The following is a 26147-nucleotide window of genomic DNA, read 5'->3' on the forward strand; positions in this document are numbered from 1 at the left end:
GGCGCTCGGGCCCCGCCCCCGCCCCGCCCCCTTCCCTCGGCCATGGCCGCCGGGGCTCGGGCCCCGCCGGGGCTGATGGCGCCGTCACCGTGGCGATTGCTGTCGCTGGCCCTGGCTGCTCTGTCGCTGGCCCTGGCTGCGCTGTCGCTGCTGTCGCTGCCGGTGTCGGCGGGGTCGCCGCTCGGCCCCGGGGAGCAGCTGGTGGCGGCGGCGCCGCGCTGGGGCTGGCGGAACTTGTCGTGCCCGGCCTGCCGGCTGCTCTTCGGGGCGCTGGACCTGGCGCTGCAGGTGGGCACGGGGTCATCGGGGAGCACCGGGACACGGGGGGCACCGGGGCGACACCGAAACAGCGGGCGAGGCACGGGGATGGGTGGACACCGTAACACCGGGACGAGGGGAGCGGAGGCGACAGGGCTGGGACAGGAGCGGGGACAGAGGGGACGGGACGGGACAGGACAGAGACGGGACAGAGACAGGCCGGGCCAGTACCTCGTGACGGGACCGGCTGGGGCAGGTCGGGGCTTGTGACAGACACGAGACCAGGCTGGGAATGGGGACAGGGACGGGCGGGGACGGGGAGAATGACAGGCTGGGACGGCTGAAAGAGGGACGGGAACGGAGGCAAGGACGGGCCGGGTCATGCCAGTGGCTCCGCTTGGGGGAGCGGGGACGGGCTGGGACAGGAACAGGAACAGGAGCGGGGGCATGGACAGGCTGGGAGGGGTCGGTGAATCCTTCTCAGAGGACGGGGCCGGCAAGGGAAGGGAGGGAGGAGGGAACCGGGCTGGGGGAACAGAGGGGCTGGGGAACCGTGTGGGTTCCTTCTGGCCTCGGGATATCCAGCTGAGTGGGCCGGGGTGGCCGGCGGGTGTGGGACAGTGACAGCAGCCAGCGGTCGGGGTGTGGGGTCCATGCCGGGGAGCTGGTGGGCGCGGCACAGAGGTGGCAGCTGGGGTGCCGTGCCCATCCCGGGGGTGGTGACGGGCACAGGCCGGTGACAGCAGCTGGAGTTCAGTGTGTGGGGTCTGTCCTGGGGAGCTGGGGGTGCAGGGCAGCGAGGACAGCAAGGGGTGTGGGGTGCTGGGGCCATCCCGAATGTCCATCCCCCTGCAGCTGGAGCCGAATGTGGCACGCGTGGGGCGCGTGGCGTCGCGGCTGTGCCAGGAGCTGCGGTTGGCGCGGCCACCCGTGTGCCGCCAGGCCGTGCAGCTGTTCCAGGGCGATGTGGTGGCGGCCTGGGCGCGCTCCGTGCTGCGCCCGCCCGAGGCCTGCGGGCTCCTGCTGGGCCCCCGCTGTGGCCACTGGGACATCCTGGGCGCCTGGAACCTGTCCCTGCCCGCCACCCCCCAAGCCACCGGTGCGGCCCCCCGCGCCGCCACCGCCTGGAGCGCCCACCGCCCGCATCCTCTTCCTCACCGACCTGCACTGGGACCGGCAGTACGTGCCGGGCAGTGCCGCTGCCTGCCCCGACCCGCTGTGCTGCCGCGGGGCCCCCCGCGACGGGCCGGGAACGGCGGGGTTCTGGGGCACCTACAGCAAGTGTGACCTTCCCCTGCACACCATCGACGCGCTGCTGGCCCAGCTCCCCAACACCACCGGTCACGACAGCGGTAACGGCACCAGCGGCTTCGCGGCAGCGTACTGGACTGGGGACATCCCTGCGCACAACGTGTGGCAGCAGAGCCGCGGGGACCAGCTGCGGGCACTGCGCACCGTGACGGCCCTGCTGCGCGCCCGCCTGGGGGGGCTGCGCGTCTTCCCAGCCGTGGGCAACCACGAGGCCACCCCGGTGAACGCCTTCCCCCCGCCCTACGTGCGCGGGAACCAGTCGGCCGCGTGGCTCTACGACGCCATGGCCGAGGCCTGGCAGCACTGGCTGCCCCCCGCCGCCCTGCACACCCTGCGGTGGGCACGGGGCGCGGTCGGGGGGAGAGGGTGGAGGATTCCAGGCTATTGAGGGTCCAGGCGTGGGGAGTTCATGGATTGCAGGGGTAGGAGGGCACAGAGATGGGGGTTGTGGGCTATTGGGGGCCAGAGTCTGTGGCATTTAGGGTACCAAGGATCAGGGGGCACAGGGCTGGGAGGCTCCGCGCTGGGTAGCTCTGGGCTGTCGGGTGTTCTGGAGTAGGGGAGTTGGGGTAGCATGGATTGGCGGCTCAGAGCTAGGGACTCTGGGCTACTGGGTGCTTGGGACTGGCAGGACACAGAGGGGTCTCTATGCTGGAGGGGCAGTGGGGGTACCAGGCTAGGTGCAGATGTCTCAGCTTCATGGGCGGGGAGAGGTGCAAGGAGGGGGGGGTCATGGCTGGTGGGGGCACAGGGGCAGCGGGGGCTCCAGGCTGGGGGCTGTAGGCAGGTGGGCAGCGTGGGTGGCAGAGAGCTGGGGGTCCATAGGATGGGTGCAGGGTTGTGGATCAGAGGACACAGCACTGACCCCCCTTTTCCACGCAGGGCCGGCGGGTTCTACACGGCACAGATCTGGCCTGGGCTGCGCCTTGTCTCCCTCAACATGAACTTCTGCTCCCAGGCCAACTTCTGGCTCCTCATCAACGCCACTGACCCTGCAGGGCAGCTCCAGTGGCTCATGGGGGTCCTTGCAGATGCCGAGCGTGATGGGGAGAAGGTGGGGGGGGATTCTGGGAGGACATGGGGGGTTCCGGTGGGCCCCAGGCAAAGCCCCAGCCCTGGCTTCCTGCCCACAGGTGCACATCATCGGGCACATCCCCCCGGCCCACTGTCTGCGCAGCTGGAGCTGGAACTACTACCGCATCGTCAACAGGTCAGTGCCTGACTCCTGGCCCAGACCCCACACCATGTGCCAGACCCCTGAACGTGTGCCCCACCCCACATGCCAGACCCCCACACTGTGCCCTGGACTCCAACCCCATGTGCTGGACCCCTGCCCTGCACACTAGACCCCTGTCCATGCGTCCTTGACCCCCACACCAGACCCCCCACCCCACAAGCCAGAGCCCAGCTCCACACCCTGAACTCCCACCGACACATGGTACCCCTGCCCTATACAACAGGTCCCTGCCCCATATGCTGGACCCCTACACAGACCTCCACCCTGCGCCCTGGACTCTCCCTTCATGTGCCATCCCATGTGCCAGACCCCCACCCCACATATCCTGGACCACCACCCTACGTACCAGAGCCCCAGGGCCAGGCTTGGGTTGGGGTTCCAGGGTGGGGGTCTGGAGGTCGGGATGCCGCCCCCCACTCACCCCACCGTGGCAGGTTCGAGGGCACCATCGCTGCCCAGTTCTTCGGGCACACGCACCTGGACGAGTTTGAGTTGTTCTACGATGAGGAGACGCTGTCACGTCCCCTCTCCGTTGCCTTCGTTGCACCAAGTGTCACCACCTACATCAACCTCAATCCCGGTGCGCCCCAGACCCCCCCCATGTGTCCCCCCAAGCCACCCCAATCCCGCCGGCACTGACTGTCCCTCCCGCCGCAGGGTACCGTGTGTATGAGGTGGCCGGTTCCTACCCTGGGAGCTCCCACGCAGTCCTGGACCACGAGACCTTCATCCTAAACCTGACGGAGGCCAACGCGGCCCCCCCAGGGACTCCCCCGCCCTGGCAGCGGCTCTACAGCGCACGTGAGGCCTACGGGCTGCCCACGGCCTTCCCGGCTGACTGGGACCTGCTGGTGCGGCGGATGCAGGACGACGAGCAGCTCTTCCAGCGGTTCTGGTTCCACCTGCACAAGGGGCACCCGCCCCACGAGCCCTGCGGGAGCCCCTGCAAGGCCGCCCTGCTCTGCGCCCTGCGCACCGGCCGCGCCGCCGACCCCGCACTGTGCCGGCCCCTGCGCCCTGCGCTGCCCTTCCCACGCATCCAGGAGCTCTGGCACCAGCAGCGGCTGTGCTGACCCAGGGGCCGGCAGGAGCAGAGGCTGGGACGTGGCCACACCAGGAGCAGAGTCAGCGCGTGGTCTCCCTGGAAGCAGGGCTGGGACACGGTTACACAGCGAGCAGGATTGCAGTCAGCACACGGTCACACCAGGAGCGGGGCTGGGAGCGGGATCCGCACAAGGTCACTGGGAGCGAGGTCAGGATTGGCGCGTGGTCCCCACGTCCCGCCAGTTACACAATAAAGGCACAATGGACCCCACCACCCCTCCTTATCCTCACCCACCAGGACTGGAACTGGGATCAGGATCAGCACGTAGTCCTCATGCTCCCATCACCCCCCGGTACAGGTGTGATAGACCCCACTGTCCTTCATCCTCCTCACCGCAATTCTCAGTCCGCAGCTTAGGGAGACCCAAATCAGGGATGATGGGACCCCACCACCCCACCTCCTTCTCCTAATTCTCACCCACTGGGATCACAATTGGGATCAGGCCATAGTCCCTGTACTCCCGTCACCCCCCCTAATAAAGGTGTGGATGGACCCCACTGCCCCTCTTCACCCTCATGTTCACCCTGCAACACCCTAGGAAGACCCAAACTGGACACAGTGCCCTCACCATCCCTCCCCTTGCAGCTCCTCCTTGTAAGAGGCCAAATGCAGAGCCAAGCTGGGCTGGTGGAATGGGTTTATTAATTAATGATTTAGTACAACACAGACCCTCGTTACGCCACATGCATTGGGGACCTTGGGGGGGGCATGACCCACCATGGGGGCAGTGGTGGGGGCAGGACCCCCAACCCAACACCCTGGGTAACTGTGTGCCCTGGAGCGTTGGGTCAGTGGTCCTGCCCCCTCACGCTGCTTTGCCCAGCTGCATACCCCCCATGCCCTTGCCCCACTCACGGGGTCTGTGCCCCTCCCCGCCGCGGTTTGAGGGTCCCCAGGAGGGTCTGCACCCCCCGGCGCACAGAGGAGCCCACCCGCCGTGCCACTGAGTCCGCCGGGGGCGCCGGCAGGCAGGAGCTGGAGGCCTGGGGCCGCGCATCCAGGCACTTCTGGTAGCGGAGCTGTGGGGAGGGAGGGGGTCAGCGGGGGGCAGGGGGAGCCCTGGGGGGGCTCAGGGGTCCCACTCACCACGCAGGCAGCCTGCAGCGCCTCGCTGAGCCCCGCGGCGTTGGGCTCACACCACACCATGTGGCAGCGGAAGGTGCCGGGAGCGCTGGCCATGATGAAGGCGAAGGCGCGGACATCGCGCCCCACACCCATGAAGGACAGGAACCGCACGCGGCACTCGCACAGCACCGCCTCCGTCTGGGGGAGCAGGGGGGTCACTGGGGCACCCCAGGGTGGGCAGGGGGTCATCGAGGCACCCCCAGGATGGGGATAGGGTCAGCAGGGCACATGGGTACCTAAGGCGCCCGCCAGGAGGAGTGGGGTGGTTGCTGTGCTGGGAGGGTTCAGCACAGCCCCCCAGGGTGGGAGGGGATCCCCCAAGGCCCCCTGGGATGTGCTGGGATGGGGACACGATGGAGGGAGCCATCGTGGCTCCTTGGTACAAGGAGGGGTCTCTACAGCCCCTCTGGCACGTGACAGGGTCACTGAGACCCCAGAACAGGAGGGGGTCACCAGTGCAGGTGGGGGTCACCACAGCTCCCCTAGGCCAGGGTGATGGTCCCAGGTGGGGGATGCACCCAGTGGTGGGTGATGGTGAGGGCTGGCGTGGGTGGGGGTCCCAGGACAGGGGGGGTCCGAGGAGGGCACACACCTGACGGTGAGCAATGGTGAGGGTGGCAGGGGCCACACTGACCACCACGGGGGTGGGTGCAGGGGGCTCCCCCGAGCCAGGGGCCAGCGCCGCCTCCAGTGCCGCATTGATCACATCCATGCCTGAGGGGCACAGGGAGGGTCAGGGCAGCCCCTGGGGTGCCCTTTCCTCACAGCTGCCCCACATGGGCTGGAGGAGCCCCCCTGAGACACCCTCCCCCTTCCCGAGTCCCCCACTCACCCACTGGCTTGGCGACGGGGACACAGCCCAGGTAACACACGGGGAAGCGCTGAACCACCTCACTCTTGGGGGCTGGGAACTCCACTGTGGGGGAGGCGCTGTCAGACACCCCCAGAGCCCCCCAAAACACCCCAGAGCCCCAGCATCCCTCCAGAACCCCTCCCCACCCCTCAGTGCTCACCCAGCACCCAACCCCTCTAAGAGCTTTTGGACACTGAGCACTCCAGTGTGGGGGGGACATGGCAGACCTCCCCAGAGCCCTTCAAGACCCCCCCCCAGAGCACCCCAACACTCCCCCAGAGCATCCCCAGAACTCCCAACACCCCCCAGTTGCACTGCCTTGCTCTTAGGGGCCAGGAGCCCTACTGTGGTGGGGGACATCGTCAGACCCCCCCAAACCTCCCCAAAAGCCACCTTCTCTTCCAGCTGCCCCACCCCAGCGAATGCAACCTCCAGACACACCGGCCCCATCCCTGCAGTCCCCCAGTCCTTCCTAGTCACTCCCAGACTCCCAATCCCCTCCAGGGTACCCTTCAGACGCCTCCCCAGAGCCACCCCAATTCCCTCACAGGCACCCCCTAACCCCCATACCCTGCAGGGGAGGGTCCCCCAGCCGGGGGGGGTCTGTCCCCAGGCCACTGCCTGCTGCCCGGGCGCTTCGCCGCTCCGCCGTCAGCTGGGGGACAAGGGGATACGGCCCTCACAGATGTCCCACCACAGTGACCTCCAGGGACCCCCACGGTGACCCACAGTCCCCCAATGTCACACAAGGGGCACCCCCAGCCCTCCTGGATGTCACACCACGGACACCCGCAGGGACTCGCAGCACCCTGCAGCAGGTCTGTGGGGACACTGGGGTGGGGAGGGGCTCACCCGGGAACAGGCCTGGGGGCTGGCTGGAGGGGCCTGCAGGTCTCACCTGTGTGCAGATGTGGCGCAGGCTAGGGCAAGTCCCGGCAGGTTTTTGGGGGTCTCACCTGAGCACAGATGTGGTGCAGACCAAGGAAGGGGAATTTGGGGTGGGTTTCCTGGGCCCAGGGGGTCTTGGGGGGTGTCTCACCTGGGCGCAGACATGGTGCAGGCCAGGAGGGGGGTTCTCAGGGGCTTTTGGGGGGTCTCATCTAGGCACAGATGCAGCACAGGCCAAAGTGATGGTTTGGGGAGAAACCCGGCAGGGATTGGGAGGGTTTTACCTGGACGAGGATCCAGTGCAGGCCAGAGGGGGGGTCTCACTTGGGCACAGACATGGTGCAGGCCAGAGGGTGGCTTGAGGGGGTCCTGGGGAGGTCTGGGGGGTCTCACCTGTGCACAGACCCGGTGCAGTCCAGCAGCGATGGCACTGGCTGGCCCCTCGCAGCGGAACACGTGGCACTTCAGCACCTGCGTCAAGGGGTCCCGGGCCACGTACGCAAAGTCCCTAGGGGGGAGCAGGGGGGTACGCTCAGGATCCCCCGGTTCCCTCCCCACCCAGTCCAAGCTGGGACTGGGGGCACTGGGCATCTGGGGGCAGGTTGGGGCCATACCTCTCCCTGTGTCCCCGGCAGCACAGCGGGACAGAGCAGGGTTAGGGGGTGATGGGGGGGCACAGACCCCCTTCTCCCCAGCCCCAGGACCCACCCCACAGCACCCTGGGGGCAGGTCTGATCCCAGCCCACACTCTCCTCTGCTGGGGGGGCTCAGTGTTGGGACCCCGTGGCCCCCACCTGCCCAACCGATGGGACCACATCCACATGTGGGACCCCCCCAGCCCTGTGCACATGACCCCGCAGCCCCACACCTCACCCATGTGGGAATCCCAGCCCCGTGCTGCCCTCTACACCCGGATGCCCCCATACCCAGCCCCACATACATGGGGTTCCAGAGCCCCCACCCCACACCATGTGGGTTCCCCAAGCCCCATAGGAGTCCCACAAACCCAGATTCCCTCCATCCCTGCACCCTGCACACACAGGACCCCCAGCCCCATATGTACTGAGTCCCCTGCAGACACCAGAACCCCATGCCCCCCACACCAGACCCCAGTGCCACCTCAAGCTCCACGCGTGGGCACCCCTGTGCTTCCCAGCCCCACACGTGCCCCCCACCTGCTGCCGTGCCGCCCCACGCCCCACACGCGGATGCTGCCCACGGGCTGCGCGTGCAGCAGTGCCCGGTCCTGGGGGTCCACGAGCTTCAGCGTGCGGCCCTCGAGCAGCAGCAGCGCCCGCGCCTGGGGGCACAGGAGGGTCAGGATACTCCGCTCCCACAGATGCCCGGGGGGGCAGCAGAGAGGGGCAGCGGAGAGGGTGTGGGATGGATGTGGGGGGGCACGGGGGGCTCCGGGGTCACTCACCTCCCCCCAGCTGCCGGGGGGGCCATCGCGAGGCCCTGAGAGCTGCCGGATGCAGGCGCTGACAGCACTGCTGCTGCGGCCAGGACCCAGCTCCTCCTCCCGCAGCTGCACCCAGCCCAGAGAGCGCACCGGGAGGCCCTGGGGGCGAGGGGGAAAAACGGGAGTCAGTGGGGGATGTGTGGGGCAGGAGCTGTGGGGTGGGGGCAGTGTGGGGCAAGGATGGCATGGGGTGGGGGGCAGTGGAGAAGGGAGTGACATGGGGCAGGAAAGGCATGGACCATGAAGCAGGGGTGGTGTGGGGCATGGGCTATGGGGCAGAGATGGTGAGGGGCAAGGGGGCAGGGACGGTGTAGGGCAGCCTCAGCTCCCCAGCAGTAACCCAATCCCTCACTGCCCCAATCTGTACGGCCCTGGGCCCTCGGGGCAGGGCAGACCCCACAGTGGGGCGAGGCTCCTCCCGTGCAGGTGACATCCTGGGGCACCCCTGGGTTGGATACCTCAGCCCCCCAGCAGTAGACCAGACCGCAGCGGGGTGGGGAAGGGGCCCCGTGGGTTGGGAGGGTCAGGAGAGACCAGCCCTACCTTGGAGTCCAGCGTATCCTCCTCACCCAGGGCCATGCTGCAAGGGGAAGGGTGGGGGGGGTCAGTGACTGCACCCTGAGACCCTGGGGCCTCCCCACCCCCAATGCCTGTCCCTGAGACCCCTCTGGGATTCCCTGCATCCCACACCTGAGTCACTGCACCCTGAGTACCTTGGACTTTCCCCCCTGAACCCCTGCCTTAAGATCCTGGGATCCAAGTCCAACCCCTGTCCCAAGACTCCATTTCCCTGCCCCACACCTGGGTCCCCGCCCCCCCTGCTCCCACTTCACACCAGACACCTCTCCCCATTCTGTTGCTTGTCACCCAGGGTCCCACCTCCCGACAAGGCCCAGGCACAGCCCTGCCCATGCCCCACATTTCCCGTGTGTCCCCCCAGCCCCTGTGCCCTGCCCCCGCACCCCTCTCCTGGTGATCCTGGGCCTGGTGACAGCATCTCCAGGTCCGACACTCCTGGCTCCTCATCTTCCTCCTCCTCCTCCTCCTCCTCTGCCGTGGGGTCCTAGGGGCAAGGGGGCTCTGTGGGGCTGGAGGGGCACTGACCCTCCACCCTTTCCCATCCACTACCCCCTCTCACCTTCCACAAGTCCCCATCATTGAAGGTCTCGGCTGGGGCAAAGCTCGTCCAGGACAGCTGCAGGGGGCTGGGTCAGGGTGCTTCACAGGGCAGCCCCCTGCAGGCCCCCCATCACCCCACAGGTGCCCCATGGCTGCCCCCCAGTCACCCCACAGCACACTATGGGAGCCCCACGGTAACCCCAAGAGCATCCCACGCCCATACCACGGGTGCCCTGCACCCCCCACAACCACTCCACCATCATATCCCGGTCACCCCATGCCCTATATATAGCCACCCCCTGCTGGCCCCAGCATGGCTGCACAGCCACCTCCCAGCCCAACGCCAGCCCTCTCAGTCCCGACTCACGGTGGGCCCCTCGGTGGGGGTGCTGCCATCAGAAGGGGTCTCATGGGGCCCACCGGGGGGCTCCCACTGAGTGGTACCAGTGGGGACATGCCAGTAGTAGGTGCCCGAGGTGTCCTGCACCCGCAGCCACCCGGGGGGCAGGTCCCCATGTGCTCCCGCGCCGCACGGCCACAGCGACTCTGCAGGGCATGGGGGGGTAAGAGGGGGTCAGCCCCGACCCCACACACAGCCCCACACAGCCCCCTTGCCCAGAGACACAGGGATGCCCCAGGAGGGCTGCACAGGGACAAGGGAGCAAAGAGGGGGCGGTGGAACCAACGGGGCCTGGGGACACAGAACAGTGCCCAGGGGGCTGGGGGACCAGGGGCCACGAGTGGCACCCAGTGGGGCTGGGAGTGTAGCGGTGGGTACACAGCCAAGGACTAGGGGAGATGTGAAGCTGATAGGAGCAAGGGGGCATGACAGGAAGGAGCAGGTGGGGGCAGCCATGGGGCTCTGTGGGGCACTTGTGGGGCAGCCAGAGATTGTCAGAAGCCTCCATGCAGCAGCTGTGGGGCAGTGAGAGGTCACCGTGGGGCTCCATAGGGCAGCCATAAGTCACTGGGGCTCCACGGGTCGGGTGCCCACCTGGCTCATCGGGGGAGCTGCCGGGGCTGCCCTGGCTCAGCGTGGCCCAGCTCGAGTCCTCGTCGCTGCCGGGGCCGGGCCCCCCGAAGAGGCGGCTGGCGCTGCGCCCCGGGGGCTCCCGCAGGCCCCGCTCCGTGCCCAGAGCCGGCGGAGAGACCCCGGCCCCGTCCTCCTCCTCCTCGTCCTCCTCCTCATCTTCATCATCCTCCTCCTCCTCCGAGGCGCCGATCAGCAGGGCCCGTGGGTCTCGGGCGGCGTTCCGGGCATTGCGGGCCTGGACCCCCGGCTCGAGCGCTCCGGGGGACCGCCCGTGAGCCCCGGGGGACCGCCCCGGCCCCGGCCCCGGCTCGAGCTCGTTGCGGTTCTGGTCCTGCCCGGCCTTCGCCCACCCGGCGCCGGGCAGCTCCTCGGCCGGGGCCCCCCCGGGGCCGGTGCGGGGGTCGGGGGGCGCTCCCAGCCCCAGGCTCAGCCCCGGGCACCGGTTGTCGTTGGCGAGGTCGCTGCGCTTGCTCAGGGCCCCCGACATGGCGCGAGGACACGGGGACGGGCGGGACCCCCGGCACGGCGGGACCCCCGGCCCGGCCCGGCCGCAGCTGCCGCTGCTGGGGTGGGAGGGCGAGGGGGTCCTACAGCCCCCGGGGCGGCTCCGCGTCCATCGGGCCTGCGGGGAGCGGGGGGTAGCGCGGGGACCCCCGGCCACGGACGCTCCACGGCCCTGGGTCCTCCCAAGGACTCGGCATCCCCTCACAGCCCTGTCACGGACCCGGGGAGCGTTCCGCAGCACCAGCATCCCCCCCCCCGGCTCCCCCGGGAGGGGGAGACACCCCCCCCCCCCAGCACCAGAATCCCCCTCAGCCCCCGGCATCCCACACTGCCCCCGCCGCACGGCCCCGGGTCTCCCCCCAGTCTCCTCCACGGCCACAATCCCCCGGGGTCACCCCGCGACTCCCCCGTGCCGGGACCCCTCCGCACCTGCCCCACGGCCCTGCCAGGGGAGATCCCACGGGGACCCCGCACCCACGGACCTCCCCCGCTCTCCCCCGGCCCAGGCCTGCGGGGTCTCCACGGGCCTCAGCCCCCATCGCCCCCCATCACTCCCCGCAGCGCAGCGGGGCCGGCCCGCGCCCCTCCCCGGCTCTGTGCCCCCACTGCCGGTACCTGCGGCGGCGGCTCCGCTGCCGGGGGTCGCGGGGGGGAGGGTGGGGGGCTCGGGGCCGCGTCACTTCCGCTTCCGGCCGGCGGGGGGACAGCGCCGCCTCCCGCGCCGGCGCCAGCACCGCGCGGGACCCCCGGGATCTCTCCGGACCCTCCCCGGCCCGCCCCACCGGATACCCCCGAGACCCCCGAGTACCCCCCGAGACCGGGAGCCCAGGCCTTGCCGGCGGCGGGCAGCTCGGTCCGGCCCTGGGTGGCAGTGGGAACCGGGCGGAGCGGGGGACCTTCCCCCCGGGGTACTCCCGGCACTGACTGTGTCCGCCCCACTGTTCCGGGCGGGCAGCAGGACCGCCGGTGCCATGCGTGCCCCGGACCAGTTCAGCCCAGTTACCCCTACCGGAGCCCCCCGAGGCACCGGCACCGCCGGGTTCCACCGCGCTGCCCCCACACTGGCACCGGGACGGGGTCGGGGGCAGCACTGGGACCCCCTGCGGCTGTTGTGCCCCTGGAACCCCCTGAACGCTCGGTTGGACCGGGAGGGTCTCGAGGCTCCCAGCTCTTCCCAGCCCCGGAGCGGCAGCACTGTGGGGCTCAGGGGGTCCAAGCGGGAGCAGCGGTAGTGGCACAGGTTGTGCGGCGTCCCTGCGCCCCGTATGGACCAGTCTGATCCTTACAGAATCGCAGAGTCATTTAGTTTGATACAACCCCCAAGACTGAGTCCAGCCTGTCCCCGATGCCCACCTCCAGCCCTTCCTGGGACACCTCCAGGGATGGGCACTCCAAACCTCCCTGGGCAGCCCCTTCCAGCCCTTTCCATGAAGAAATTCCTCCTGATGCCCAACCTGACCCTACCCAAGCACAGCTTGCAGCCGTTTCCTCGTCTGTCACTTGTTTCCTGGGAAGGTCCCCCCTGAGCCTCCTTCGCTCCAGCCTGAGCCCCTTTCCCAGCTCCCTCAGCTGCTCCTGGGGCTCCAGCCCCTTCCCAGCTCCCTTCCCTGCCCTGGACACGCTCCAGCCCCTCCAGGGCTCTCCTGCCCTGAGGGCCCAGAACTGGACACAGCCCTGGAGGGGTCTCACAGTGCCCAGCACAGGGGACAGTCCCTGCCCTGGGGGACAATCCCTGCCCTGGGGCTGTGGCCACACAATGGCTGGGACAGCCGAGGGGCCATTGGCCTCTTGCCCACGTGGACACACCTGGGCTCACGTCCAGCCACTGTCACCAGCAATTCCAGGGGGTTTTGGTGACCCAAGTGGAAGACCCAGCACTTGCCCTTGTTGACCTTCACACTGTTGGCCTGGGCCCATTAGTCCAGCGTGTCCAGATCCCTCTGCACAGCCTTCCCGCCCTCAGTAGATCCACATCCCAACCGTGTGTTGTCCACGAACTCACTGAGGATGCACTCGATCGCTCCAGTTAGACCGTTGGTAACTGTTGAAAAGACCAGTCCCAACCCTGAGCCCTGGGGAGCCTCAGAAGTGCCTGGCCCCACCCAGATGTGGCCCCCTTCCCACCCCTCCCTGGCATGGCCATCAGCCAGGTGTTCCCAAGAAGGAGCTTCTGTCCCAGCCAGGCTGCAGGTGCTCCATGAGATGCCGGGGAGATGGAGATGGTGCCAAAGGCCTTGCTGAGCTTCAGGCAGGCGCACCCACACCTGTCCCGCACCCACCAGGGTCACCCTGTCCCAGCACAAGACCAGGCGGGTGAGGCAGGACCTGCCTTTCCCAACCCCCAGCTGGATCTGATCTCCTGGTTGTCCTGCCCATGCTGTGGGACCCACAGGTGATCTGTTCTAGGGCCTCCCCAGCATCAGGAACAGAACAGGCGTGGACTTCCCTGGATCCTCCCTCCAGCCCTGGCTGGGGATAGGGTCACCAGGCACCTCCGGGGTCTGGGAATGCCCAGGGGACTGGGGCTGATGGGGGAGGACAGGTACGGTCTGGGTGAGCTCTGCTGCCACCCAGGACCCTCCACGGATGGCCAAAGCTGGTGAGGACCAGTTGGAGCAGCTCTGTGACCCTTCCACAGCCCCTGTGGTATCCCCAGGGATCCATTGGCCCCAGGGACCTGTGGGGTCCGAGCAGCTCAGCAGGTCACTGACCACTGTCTCCTGGGTACACGGCCCAGTACGGACCAGTTCCTACTCCTAGTACAGACTGGTCTGACCCAGTCCCTGCTCCCAGTACAGACCAGTCTGACCCAGTACAGATGAGTATGACTCAGTACAAGTACAGACCAGTCCAACCCAGTCTGCAGCACAAACTAGTCTGACCCAATACAGATAAGTCTAACCCTGTCCCCACTCCCAGTCCAGACCAGTCCAACCTAGTCCCCACTCCCAGTCTGTCCCTGTCTCTGCAGATGGGTCAGTGTTGGCAGAACGCCCAGGCCGGGCAGGCGCCCGTGGTGCCACTGAGCTCCAGGCACCGTTCCTGTCCCTGCCTGGCCTGGCACTGTCTGGGGGTGTCCAGCACAGCCGGGAGGGCCCAGGACAGGGGGGGCTGTAGGGCAGGGTGTGTGAAGGACAGGCAGGGCCACGGGGCAGCACGGGGCCAGGGTACTTCCAGAATACTTTATTTTGTACATACAGTTTGTCAGCGTGCGGCAGCAGCCCCACAACCCCCAGAGCCCCCCAGAGCTGTGGAGCAGCAGTGCAGTGGGGCAGCAGTGCTGTGGGGCAGCAGGCACGCACAGTCACCCCACAGCTGGGGAGGGGGGCTGGGGAGGTGGGGGACAGCCCTCGTGGGGCATTGGCTCTGGGACTACCCACCCCACAGTCCCCCCAAGCCCTGCCAGCGGCTTCCCCTGCCCCTCACACCCCCCACACCCTGGGCACCCTGTCGGCTGGGGCAGTGGGATGCTGGCCCTGCCGTGGGGCAGGAGGAGGGGTCAGACCATGACCCCCAGGCAGCCCCCACCCCACGGGACCCATCCTTGCCCCCCAGGCCCGGCTGCCCCCTGGGATAAAGTGCACATGAAGCCAGGATGGCGCTTGGGGGGCAAGCAAGGCCATGGGGCAGCCGTCGCTCCACGCACCCCGCTGCAGCTGCGGGCTCCATCCTGCCCACAGCCGTGCCCACAGTGTCCTGCCTGTCACTGCAGGTAGCGATAGGCCTTGAAGCAGTGGTTGCCCGAGTCGGCCACGACAACGTGGCCGTCGGAGGTGAGCGCCAGCCCCTGTGGCCCGTACAGCGGGTCAGCCGCCGTGTTGATGTAGGACAGGAACGAGCCCGCGCTGTCAAACACCTGCAGGACGTGCACACGGCTGTCCCCAATGGCCCCATGGCCCAGGGACCCCCAGCCCCAATGGCCTCTGGCAGCTCTAAGCCCAGGCACCCCCAGCCCTGATAGCCCCCGGACCTGCAGGATGCATTCCCTGGGGGGGGGGGGCATGTGGTCAAGATCTCTCCTTGGTCTATTCCAGTTAACCCAAGACCCATCTCAGTTGCTCCCAGTTGACTCCAGCTGCTCACAGTTGACCCTAGACCCCTCCCAGTTGACTGTAGACCCTGCACAGCCTCTTCTCAATTGACCCAAGATCCTTTTCAGTTGCTCCCACTCAAACCCAGTTGCTTCCTGGTTCCCTCCAGGTGCCCCACAGCCTCTCACAGTAGATCATGTGGGCTGGGGGGGTCAGGGATGGGATGGGGAAGGGCCAATGCTGGGCCTCCTGTTGCTGCAGTGGGGGTATGTATGCAGCTAGAGGTGTGGGTGCAGGTGTGTGTGCATGTACAGGGACACGTGTGGGTACAGGTGTGTGCACAGGTACAGCTGTGCAGGCACAGATACAGGTGTGCAGGCACAGGTGAATGTGCAGGTATGGGTGTGCCTGTGCAGGTACGGGTGTGCCTGTGCAGGTACAGGTGCCTGTGCAGGTATGGGGGTGCCTGTGCAGGTACAGGTGTCTGTGCAGGTACGGGGGTGCCTGTGCAGGTACAGGTGCCTGTGCAGGTATGGGGGTGCCTGTGCAGGTACGGGGGTGCCTGTGCAGGTACGGGGGTGCCTGTGCAGGTACAGGTGCCTGTGCAGGTATGGGGGTGCCTGTGCAGGTACAGGTGTCTGTGCAGGTACGGGGGTGCCTGTGCAGGTATGGGTGTGCCTGTGCAGGTACAGGTGTCTGTGCAGGTATGGGGGTGCCTGTGCAGGTACGGGGGTGCCTGTGCAGGTATGGGGGTGCCTGTGCAGGTACAGGTGCCTGTGCAGGTACAGGTGTCTGTGCAGGTACGGGGGTGCCTGTGCAGGTACGGGGGTGCCTGTGCAGGTATGGGTGTGCCTGTGCAGGTACAGGTGCCTGTGCAGGTACAGGTGCCTGTGCAGGTATGGGGGTGCCTGTGCAGGTATGGGTGTCTGTGCAGGTACGGGGGTGCCTGTGCAGGTACGGGGGTGCCTGTGCAGGTATGGGTGTGCCTGTGCAGGTACAGGTGCCTGTGCAGGTACAGGTGTCTGTGCAGGTACGGGGGTGCCTGTGCAGGTACGGGGGTGCCTGTGCAGGTATGGGTGTGCCTGTGCAGGTACAGGTGCCTGTGCAGGTACAGGTGCCTGTGCAGGTATGGGGGTGCCTGTGCAGGTATGGGTGTCTGTGCAGGTACGGGGGTGCCTGTGCAGGTACGGGGGTGCCTGTGCAGGTATGGGTGTCTGTGCAGGTACGGGGGTGCCTGTGCAGGTATGGGTGTGCCTGTGCAGGTATGGGTGTGCCTGTGCAGGTACAGGTGCCTGTGCAGGTACAGGTGCCTGTGCAGGTACGGGTGTGCCTGTGCAGGTACGGGTGCCTGTGCAGGTACGGGTGTCTGTGCAGGTACGGGGGTGCCTGTGCAGGTACGGGGGTGGTACCTGGATGCGGCTGTTGCCCCAGTCGGCCACGATGATGTTGCCATTGCCATCCACAGCCACCCCTGTGGGAGCGTTGAACTGCCCGTTGCCCTCCCCATGCGACCCGAACTTGAACAGGAACTCGCCCTCTGCGTTGTACACCTGGTGGGCACAGAGAGGACAGTACATGGGAGTCATGGGGGGTCACTGCAGCCCCCCAGCCCCAATAGCACCGGGGGACCGCAGCACCTGCCGGTGGCTGCGCTCACCTTCACAGAGTGGTTGTGGAAGTCGGTCACCACGATCTCATTCTTGTTGTTGACAGCCACAAAATGGGGTCCTGGGGAGACAAAGGGGGCTCATCCCAAATGGGACACAGGGAACTCATCCCCAAGACTGTGGGGCTCATCCCCAGGACTGGGGGGCTCAGCCCTGAGGGGAACAGAGGGGTTCAGCTCTGGCCCCATGGCAGGACCAGGATGGACCCAGAGCCCTGAAGCATGGACAGAGCCCAGAATTCAGAGCCCCCTGGATGGAGCCACTGCCGAAATCTGAGCCCAGAGCCCCGGCCCAGAACCTGTATCCAGAACCCAGACCCAGAACCTGTATCCAGAACCAAACCCAGTGCCCCAACCTAGGCCACTGAGGTCAGAACTCAGACCCAAACCCAGAACTGAGCCCAGAACCTGGAATCACATCCCAGGCTGGGAACCAGAACCAAACCCTGAACCCAGAGTCTGGGATCTCAGTCCCGAACCAGAACCCAGAGACAGAACCTGGAACTGGATTGCCAGGCCAGAGCACTGAACCTGGTGCTGGACCCAGAATCTGGCCCCCTATCCAGCCCCAAAACTCAGACCAGATCTCAGAACAAGTCCTGAGCCCAGAACCTGAACCCACAGCTCAGAACTGGATCCACAAAGCCAGTCTAGAACTGGAGCCTGGACCCGTCCCCCAGCCTCAGGCCATTCTTAGGGGTCCCAGCGCCACCAGCTGCCCCAGCGATGTGGGACACGCAGTCCTGCTTGCCCCGTCCCTGGGAGCCCGAGGCCTCACAGCCGGGGGTCCCAGGGATACCTGCGAACTGGCGCTCGGCAGTGCCGCGGGAGCCGAAGCGTGCCACCAGCTTCCCATTGGGCTGGAAGATGAAGACGCAGCAAGCCTTGTTGTCCACCACGATGATGTGCCCATTGCGGTCCACGGCGACGCCCTTGGGGCCCATCAGCCGCCCCGCGCCCAGCTTTGTCTGAGGGGGACAGAGGGTCAGGGTGGCAGGTGCTGTGGACCCCCCACCCCACAGCTCCCCCCTCAGACCCCTGCATCCCTGCTTTCCCTCACCTTGAACTTGCCCTCAGGTGAGAACACGCTGACCCAGCGGTTGTCGTAGTCGGCCACGATGATGTCACCATTGGTGTCCACTGAGACCCCTGTGGGGCGCTGGAGCTGCCCTGGGGAGCGACCCCGCACCCCGAAACGCAGCCGGAACTGCCCCTCATTACTGAACACCTGGGAGGGCAGCAGGGTCAGGGGAATCAGGGGCAACACCCCCACACCTTGAAATGCAGCCAGAACTGCCCCTCATTGGGGAACAACTGCTGGGGCCAGGAGGGAGCAGGCGGAGTCAGTGAGGGTCCTGAGAGAGCTCAGGGATCCAAGGAGGGGACCATACTTGCACACACTGGTTACTGCTGATGGGGTCAGTGGGGTCATGGGGATCCAGGGTTACCCAGAGGGGTCAGTGGGGGGTGCCAGGGGTCCATACCTGCATGCACTGGTCGCTGTCAGGGTCAGTGGGGGGTCAACAAGAGTCAGTGGGGATCCTGGGGGGTTTTGGAGGTCCCAAGGGTGTCCATACCTGAACACACTGGTTGTTGCTGTCGGCCACGACGATGCGGCCGGCGCTGGACGTGGAGATCCCCTGCAGGTTGGTGAACTCGCCCTTCTCCCGGCCACGGCTGCCTGCAGGCACCAGTCAGAGGGGCACAGGGGGTCCCAGGAGACCACTCACCACCCCAGTAAACCCCTGCCCCCCCTGGGGCCCTCCACCACCCCAGGGACCCCACCACCACCCCAGGAAGCCATGGGGAGCCCCAGGGAGACCCCACCCCTATGGCTGTGGGGAGCCCTAACAAGCCCCCATCATCCCAAGGCGCCCCCACTGCCCCAGGACCCCCGCGCCCTCTGCTCACCGACACGAAAGATGAGCTCGTCCTCAATGGGGTTCTCCTTGCGCTTGGCGCTGCCGTACATGCTGGCGGGGCGGCGCAGGGCCTTCTGCCGCACGTGCCCCCCTCCTGGGGACTTGACGCGGCGCTTGGCCTCCTCGGGGGACGGGGGCACATCGCTGGGGCGCAGGACCCGCACGCGGAAGGGGGAGCCGCGCACGGGCTGCCCGTAGAGCAGAATGGACAGCACAAAGTCACCCTCGGCACGTGGCGTGTACACCAGCTCGTAGGTGCCATTGCGGTTGTCCTGCACCTCGGCCTCGGCCGCGGCGCCGTCGGGGCCTGTCACGGCGAAGCGCAGGCGAGCGCCGCCGCTGCGCACCAGCGCCCCGTCCTTGTCCTTGGTGGTGACGCTGAGTGAGCAGGGCTGCCCCACCACAGCCTGGCGCAGCCCCTCGCCCGTGGCCACCGTGGTGTGCGCCGTGGCGCTGGTGGTCAGCAGCGCGCCCAGGTTCTGGATGGAGCGGCGCAGCCCCTCGGGCTCGGCGTGGAACTCGAGCTGCGCGTTCTCGTGCGGGTGCTCCGGGAAGGGTCGTGCCGCCAGCTCCCGCAGCCGCTCACCCATCTGCTTTTGCACCAACAGCACCTCCGTGGCTGAGCCATGGTGCAGCGCCTGCTCTGTGAATGCGCAGCTGCTCAGGATGCTCTCCTGGCCCTGCCGCAGCACCTCCAGCTGCGCCTCCAACACCTGTGGGGATGGCACGTCCCTGTGGTGTCGGTGTGGGACCCCCACACCCAGCACCTCTAACCACTGCTCCACCTGCACCCCAGCCGTGGCCACAACTGCAACCCTGGTGCTGCACTGGGACCACAGCTGTTGTACCAGAGGGGCCACTGGCACTGGGCTTCAGCTGGGGCACCCACACAGCCTCCCAGGAAGGGCTGGTGAGGGGCACAGAGGTGAGGGGCACAGGGGCACAGGTGTGTTACCTGCTGCTTGGCAGCACAGGTGGCCTCCAGGTCGCGCAGCAGCACCTCCCGCCGCTGCCGCAGCGCCACCTCCAGCTCCTCGAAGCTGCTCCCGATCTCTGCCTCAGCCTCGGCCCGGCGTTGCCCCAGCTGCCGGCTGATCTCGGCCACCAGCCCCACAGCTGCTGCCAGCTGCGGGAGCCTGGGGAGACACGGGGACCCCCTGAATTCCCAAACCCCCATCAAACCCACCTGAACCCCGAAGCCCCCCACATCCAGCTGTGGTATCCTGCAGAAGGAGGACACAGGGACTCCCTGAACCCTCAAACCCCACAGTACCCGTGATGCCCTCAGCCACCTCTCCCCCTGTATCATGTGGATGGCATCAAGCTGGCGCTGCAGCCTGTGGGAGTGAGGCCATGGGGACCCCAGGGACTCCCTGACCCCCGTACCTGGCACGCACAGCGTCAAGCTGGTGCTGCAGGGCTGCCTTGTGCTGCTCCAGCACATCGCGCAGCGGCACGGTGCGGTGGTCCCGGTGCTCCCGCCGCTCCCCCTCTGTGCACTCCCGGCACATGGCCGTCTCGCAGGGCTCGCAGTAGAACTCCATCACCTGCCACACCTGTGCTCACCGGCTGCCCCTCACCCCAGCCCACAGGACCCTGCAGCCCACCCCAAACCACCTCCTGAGCCCACACAGCCTCTCCCAGACAGACTCCCTGGGCCCCTGCAGCCTCCCCAGACCCCCTCTGGACCCTTTCTCCAAGGCCTGCAGCTCCCCCAACCCCCTTGACCCTCACAGGCCTTCCAGATCCTCACAGACCTCCTTAGCCTTCCCCAGATCCCAGCCCCACTAAAGCCCTTCCAGATCCTGCAGGTCCCCAGCCCCCCCAAGTCCCACCAGCCCTCTGGACTTCCCCAGCCCTCCCAGACACCCGCAGCCCCACCAGGTCCCTACAGCCACTCCCAAACACCCTGACCCCTACAGCCACTGCAGCCCTCCTGGCCCCTTGCCAGCCCCCGGCCCCCACCTTTCCCTCGTGGTTCGGGCAGCAGAGGGGTTGCCCGGTGGCCGCGCCCAGGGGGGGCAGGGGTGCAGGAGGGGCCCCGCGGGGGTCGGGGTCCCGCTGCAGCACCTCCATCAGGTTGGTGATGAAGAAGTTGTTAGGCAGCGCTGGGACCCCCCGCTCGGGCAGGATCGAGGTCTGGCGGCACACGGGGCACGACAGGGACAGGCTCTGGGCCGGAATGTAGTTCTGCAGACACCTGGGGTCACAGGGGTCACGGGGGTCACTGGGGTCAGGGGTCACACGAGGCATGGCAGGGACAGACTCTGGGCCAGGACATGAAGGGGGCAGGGGCAGGAATGGGAGCAGTGGGGGCACAGAGGGCACATGGGGACAGATATGGGGACAACAAGGGGACAGATGAGGGGATGGACGGGGGGACAGGTCCGGCTGGGGATTGGGAATGTGGGATGGGGCTGGGGGCAGAACAGGAGGGTGAAGGGACAGATGGATGGATGGTGGGACAAGGGAATGGACAGGCAGGTTGATGGGGGGGACAGAAGGGGGAACTGGCCACCTAGGGTTGGGGGCAGGTAGAGAGTGGGATAGACAGACGAACACGAGGGTCAGGGTGAAGGACAGGGGCACACGGATAGGCCTGGGGACACGCAGTGGCAGAGGGACAGATGGATGGAGAGGGGGGCTGCACACAGTGACGGAGGGACGGGGGCAGCAGGATGGACAGATAGGGCGATGAGGAACACAGGGAGAGGGGGGCAGTGAGACAGATGGGAGGTTTGGGGTGCAGGCAGAGAGCAGGGGGAGGGACAGACAGAGACATGGGGGCTGTGTGGTGGAACACTGAGGTGTGGGAACAGGGTGGGAAGGACAGACAAACAAGGGGACAGATGGACAAGATGGTGAGGCTGCACAGTGTCACCCTGGGGTGCCGGAGGGGGACAGACGGACAGACAGACGGGGGGGCTCCGCAGTGTCACACTAGGATGGGAGACACAGATGGACAGACAGACGGGGGGCTATGTGGTGTCACACCAGGTGGGGGAGCGGCAGAGGAGCAGGCAGTCAGATGGACAGGATGGACACAGGGCAGCAGTGCCAGTGCCCCTGGGGAGATGGATGGATGAATAGATGGACGGATGGATACATGGATGGACGGAGGGAGGGATGGAGGGTGTGAGGGGCTGGAGCAGGGCCGGAGGGCTCTGGGAGCACAGAAAGAGGGGGTCATCAGCAACAAGACCCCTCCCACTCAGGGACCTCAGCCACAACCCCCCCAGCACCCACACTCAGAGGGCTCAGGGGCTGTGCAGCCCTCGGAGAGGAGTGGGGTGTGGGGGGCAGTGGGGTCCCAACCCCGCCATGGGCCATGGAATGCAGGGGGGTCCCAGCCCCCACCTCTGGGGGCACAGGGAGGCTCGACCCCATCTCTCCCTGGCGAGGGCAGGGAGTGCAGGGGGGCCCTGGCTCACCACCAGCTGAGGGGGGTCGGGGGGCTGGGGGGGTCTTGGCTCACACTGCAGGTTTAGGGGGTGCAGTGGAGCACACTGGGGATGCAACCAGTAGGGGGGCACTCAGTGGGGGGGTGCAGGCTTAGGGACACAGGGGGATGCAGCAAGGGAGAGGGGGGCTAGGTGCACTGGGGGACAGAGGGGATGGATGCTGGAGGGGGCAGAGGGGCACAGGGTGCAGTCAGGACATGGGGGGTGCACTGGGAGGATCGCAGTGGTGGGGTTGCAGCCAGGACACAGTGGGGACATGCTGGGGATGGATGCTGGCAGGGTGCAGAGGGCATGGGAGGGCTGTTGGGGTACTCAGAGACAAGGTAGGGATGGAGAGTGGGTGCCACGGCACAGAGGGTATACCGGGGGTGCAGTGGGGTGGAGGAACGGAGTGTAATGAGGGGTCCCACCTCTCACAGAAGGTGTGCAGGCAGGGATGGGGTTCAGGCAGTGCAGGGGGGACTCAGGAGGGGTTCGGGGGGTCTCACTCCTCAGAGAAAGTGTGCAGGCAGGGATGGGGTTTGGGAGGATGCAGGGGGGCTCAGGGTGGATTCGGGAGGTCCCACCTCTCGCAGAAGGTGTGCAGGCAGGGCAGCACCTTGGGGTTGCAGTAGCGGTCGAGGCAGATGCTGCAGACCAGGAACTGTTGGTCAATCTGCCGCACCACTGGGCTGGCGGGCTCACGGCGGGCCATGGCGGCTCCTCAGCCTGGGAGGCACACCACAGTGAGGGGTGGGCACCCCACAACACCCCATGGGGCTCCATGGCACCCCACAGCCACCCCCAGCCCCAACCCACAGCGCCACACAACCCCCACCCACCCCGCAGGCTCGTGGTGGGCCATGGCAGACCCTCAGCCTAGGGATGGGGGGAATTTAAATGCGTGGGAGGCACTGCGCGGCACCCTGCGACCCACCGCTCAACTCACAATGCCCCACAGCCCCCTGCCCACCCCACAGCCTCACAGAGGGCCATAAAGGACACTCACCCTGTGGCAGGTGGGCGCAGCACCCCGGGGCGCCCACAGCCCTGACCCATGGCATCCACAGCACCCACCCCAAGGCATCGCACAGTCCCCGGCCCCACAAACACCTTGTGGGGCACACACAGCGACTCCCTCTGGCCCCCACCATTCCCATGACCCCCGGGCACCCAAAGCCAGCCCCACACGTACCCCCCAGCTTCACACACCACCGTGCCCCACGGCACCGCCCCACAGCCCCACCTACCCCTGGGCCCTCGGCACCCACTCATCCCACAGCCCCCTCTCCTTGTGCCCCATGGCACCCGCCCCACATCCATGGTAACCAATCGTCTACCCCACAGGGCACCCCCCAGGACCCACCCTCCTGCCCCATGGGGCACGCCCCAACCCCACCACCCTCCTCCTGAGCCCCCCAGCACTCACCCAGCCCCCTGTCCCTCATCCCCTATGCTCCACAGACCCCACATCGCACCCTGTCCCTCGCTCCCCCCAACCCCCCGTGCCCCATCACCCTCCGTCCCTCGCCCCGTCCCCTCACCCCGGCCCCGCTCCCGGCGCTGCGGCGGCTCCGCGCTCCAGGCCCCGGCCCCGCCCCGGCCGCCATTGTGCGGCACCGCCCCCCCCGCGGCACCGGGACATGGCGGAGGCCTGGGGGGTCCCACACCCCGCGGGTCCCCCGGGGGTCTCTCCCCCCAGTAATCCCACCCCACACCCCCTTTACGCACCCCACGCCCCACTCGTGGCCTCCCGCGCTCAGCCCCCGCCCCGGCCCCCAGCAGGACCCCCGGCCCCCACTCACCCCCCCCGCAGCCCCCTCCGCGCTCCAGCCCGCGCCGCGGGACCCCACGGCGCATCCTCGGCCCCGGCCCGGGATGCGACAGGGAGGCGGCCGGGCCGGCCGGCACCAAGCGCGGTCTGGAGGGGGAGTTAAAACATGTCACCGCTTCCCTCTTTCACGGAAGCCGCCCCCGAGGACTCCCCACTCGGGGGTGGCAAGGCGTCGCTCCAGGACGCGCTGCCGCCCCCGAGTGGGGGGTTCGCGGGGAGGGTCCCGTGGGAAAGTGGGTAAAGTGACCCCTCAGCCCCCCCCCAGCAGCAGTGGTCTCGCCTGGGCTGTGGCTCTGCAGTTGGGGGGGGCTCCGCGCATCCAGGGGTACCCGGCTGTTGCCACGGCAACCACATCCCGACCCCGAATTTGGGGGGTTTGACTCCAAATTGGAGGGGGAATAGGACTGGAGAATGTAGGCATACACTGGCGGGTGGGGGCACGGGGGGTGGGGGGTTACCAAGTGTCGGGTGGCAGGTGGTATAAATTGGGGAGGGGGAGGAGGAATATAAAAGGGGGATAAAGGGGGAATCAAGGGAAGGTCAAGGCGGACAGGTGGATATAAAGGGGGGCGGGGAGGATGCACAGGTAAAAAGAGGGGAAAAATAGGAGTTATAGAGGCGCAGTATAAAGGAGGTACAGGCAGGGTACAAAGGGGCTTATAAAGGGGAGGATGGGAGTAAAACCAGAGCCCAGTAGGCCCGTCCCAGCCCCTCCGTTTGTAGGGAGCCCACACTTCTTCCCAGCTGCCACAGCTCCTCCTCCACGTGGGACACCCCCACCACCATCACCCCCTCAGCTGATACCCCTCTGCCCCGCAGGGCAGGGGCCCCACCCCATTCAGAACATGGGGAGCCCCTCACTGTGGCATCAAGCCCACACGCTGCAGCTTCCTGGGGAATTCCAGCAGGTTCCTGGCTGGCTCCTTTGGGTGAGGCAGGGCAATGAGTGGTCCCTCATGGACAGGGGATCCAGGCAGAGCTGGAGTTCGAGGGGTGCAGAGGGGGTGCCCCCATCCACAGCCAGGTCATTGCAGGAGTGGGCCATGGGGGGAATGATGGCCATAGGGACAGGAAGGTCCTGACCCAGCCCAGGGGAGCACATGGACCCCCAGCCCTTTGGAGACCCAGAGGAGAGAAGCAGCTCCAGGATGGACCCAGAGCTCTGCCGTGAACCAGCCCCCGAGGAAATCTGTCCCCATCCACGTGCGGGGCCCCAGCACGGTCCTGTGACCCACCACCTTGGCCCCAGTGTCTGGAAGGTTCTGCAGCCAGGCCAGACCTGGTGGTGCAGCCAGCACAGTCCCCCCGGAGCAAGGACGACCGCGAGGGTGATAGGGCTGACTGGCCCTGGAACACAGGACCCATCCCCAGGACCTTCCACTCCCAGCCAGGCACCACCAGAAGCAGCAGAAAGCGCTGAGGCTCAGCATGTCCCAGAGGCACCTAGAGCACAGCAGGGATCAAGTGCTGGGACATCTGTGGCACAGGAGGATCAAGTGGGCTCCCCTCCACCCTCACCTCCAGTGGCTCCTCAGCCCTGCAGAGACCCCCTGGCCCTTCCCCAATATCCCACACGGCCTGGTGGATGGGCCTGTGGGGACAGAGCAGGTGCTGGAGACTCCCTGCTGGGGAACAGGGTGACAACCCACCCGACTCCCGTAGCGCAGTGCAGTCAGGGATCGCCCACATCCATGTCTGGGGAGTGGCAGGACTCCATGGGAGGGTTTCAGTGTTCCAGGGCGAAGTGTCCTGGAAGAACGTTCAGGGGGTTGGGAATCTCCTGGGGTTTTCTGAAGGGAGTGTCCCAGGGGCCAGTCAGTGTCCTGGGAGGTGTCCAAGGGTCCCAGGGGAACAGCAGCTGGAGTGGTAAAAGGTTGAAGGGAGATGCAGGAGGGCCTCAGATGGCACTGGCCCCAGTGCCTGGTCTGGGGAATCTTTCCTATGGAACCCCTGAGCCCTCAGTGCCACCAGTGGGACGACGTTGATGGTACCAGGAACCCCAGGCTGATCCCACCCACCTTCCTCCTGCAGGGCCCCCCATCCCCATCCCGTCCCCATTTACTCCCACCTGGTCGTGGCTCATGCTGGTGCCACGGGGTCGGAGCAAGGGGCGGCCCCCCTCACCAGACACAAGTGAGCAGGGCCCCCCAAGCCCCTTGGTCGCCCCCCAGAGCCATCTCTCCCATGCTCCAGCTCGTTCCAAGCCTGGGGCCCCCACAAGCAGAAGCCAGTCCCCCCTGCCCTAGGGCTCCATCACGGAGTCTTCACTGTTTTGGGGCTCATGCCCCTGTCTCACCTGGCCTGGCAGCCCCAGCCCGCAGGGTGCAGCCCCTCCTTGTCCCGGCCATAGCCCCACACA

The 26147-nt window shown here is 67.1% G+C and overlaps 3 protein-coding genes across 7 annotated transcripts; 1 reads left to right on the plus strand and 2 right to left on the minus strand.

The window, feature by feature from the left end:
* Window positions 1-10: 10 nt before the first annotated feature.
* SMPD1 (sphingomyelin phosphodiesterase 1) lies at window positions 11-4408 on the plus strand. The gene is given in 7 exon segments (XM_048292851.1): window positions 11-288; window positions 1114-1344; window positions 1346-1905; window positions 2452-2623; window positions 2703-2779; window positions 3241-3386; window positions 3464-4408. Coding segments are annotated over 7 exon segments (1848 nt in total). The 5' UTR covers window positions 11-42; the 3' UTR covers window positions 3880-4408.
* A 123-nt stretch (window positions 4409-4531) lies between these two features.
* On the minus strand, window positions 4532-11568 carry APBB1 (amyloid beta precursor protein binding family B member 1). 2 transcript variants are annotated; one of them, XM_048292841.1, is made up of 15 exons: window positions 11511-11568; window positions 10353-11013; window positions 9726-9904; window positions 9378-9434; window positions 9202-9302; window positions 8783-8819; window positions 8201-8338; window positions 7953-8077; window positions 7392-7397; window positions 7171-7285; window positions 6460-6544; window positions 5869-5952; window positions 5629-5750; window positions 4998-5174; window positions 4532-4930 (listed from the first exon to the last, which is right to left on the minus strand). In XM_048292841.1, exons 2-15 carry the CDS (start codon window positions 10876-10878, stop codon window positions 4763-4765), a joined length of 1920 nt encoding a protein of 639 aa, XP_048148798.1. In that variant the 5' UTR covers window positions 10879-11013; window positions 11511-11568; the 3' UTR covers window positions 4532-4762. The 2 variants fall into 2 exon arrangements, with proteins under 2 accessions (XP_048148798.1, XP_048148791.1); XM_048292834.1 differs by lacking the exons at window positions 7392-7397; window positions 11511-11568 and having other exon boundaries at window positions 10353-11125.
* Window positions 11569-14063: 2495 nt separating this feature from the next.
* TRIM3 (tripartite motif containing 3) lies at window positions 14064-23855 on the minus strand. Of its 4 annotated transcripts, none has more exons than XM_048292926.1 (12): window positions 23760-23855; window positions 22542-22683; window positions 20480-20714; window positions 19901-20061; window positions 19470-19650; window positions 18504-19227; window positions 18170-18273; window positions 17653-17820; window positions 17392-17560; window positions 16584-16654; window positions 16336-16476; window positions 14064-14751 (listed from the first exon to the last, which is right to left on the minus strand). In XM_048292926.1, the coding sequence occupies exons 2-12, from the start codon at window positions 22667-22669 to the stop codon at window positions 14599-14601; spliced, it is 2235 nt and encodes a 744-aa protein (XP_048148883.1). In that variant the 5' UTR covers window positions 22670-22683; window positions 23760-23855; the 3' UTR covers window positions 14064-14598. The 4 variants fall into 4 exon arrangements, with proteins under 4 accessions (XP_048148883.1, XP_048148892.1, XP_048148872.1 ...); XM_048292935.1 differs by lacking the exon at window positions 23760-23855 and adding an exon at window positions 23499-23539; XM_048292915.1 differs by lacking the exon at window positions 23760-23855 and adding an exon at window positions 22964-23115.
* Window positions 23856-26147: the final 2292 nt, after the last annotated feature.

This window comes from Corvus hawaiiensis, chromosome 2 (assembly GCF_020740725.1).
Source record: "Corvus hawaiiensis isolate bCorHaw1 chromosome 2, bCorHaw1.pri.cur, whole genome shotgun sequence".
Classification (NCBI taxonomy): domain Eukaryota; kingdom Metazoa; phylum Chordata; class Aves; order Passeriformes; family Corvidae; genus Corvus; species Corvus hawaiiensis.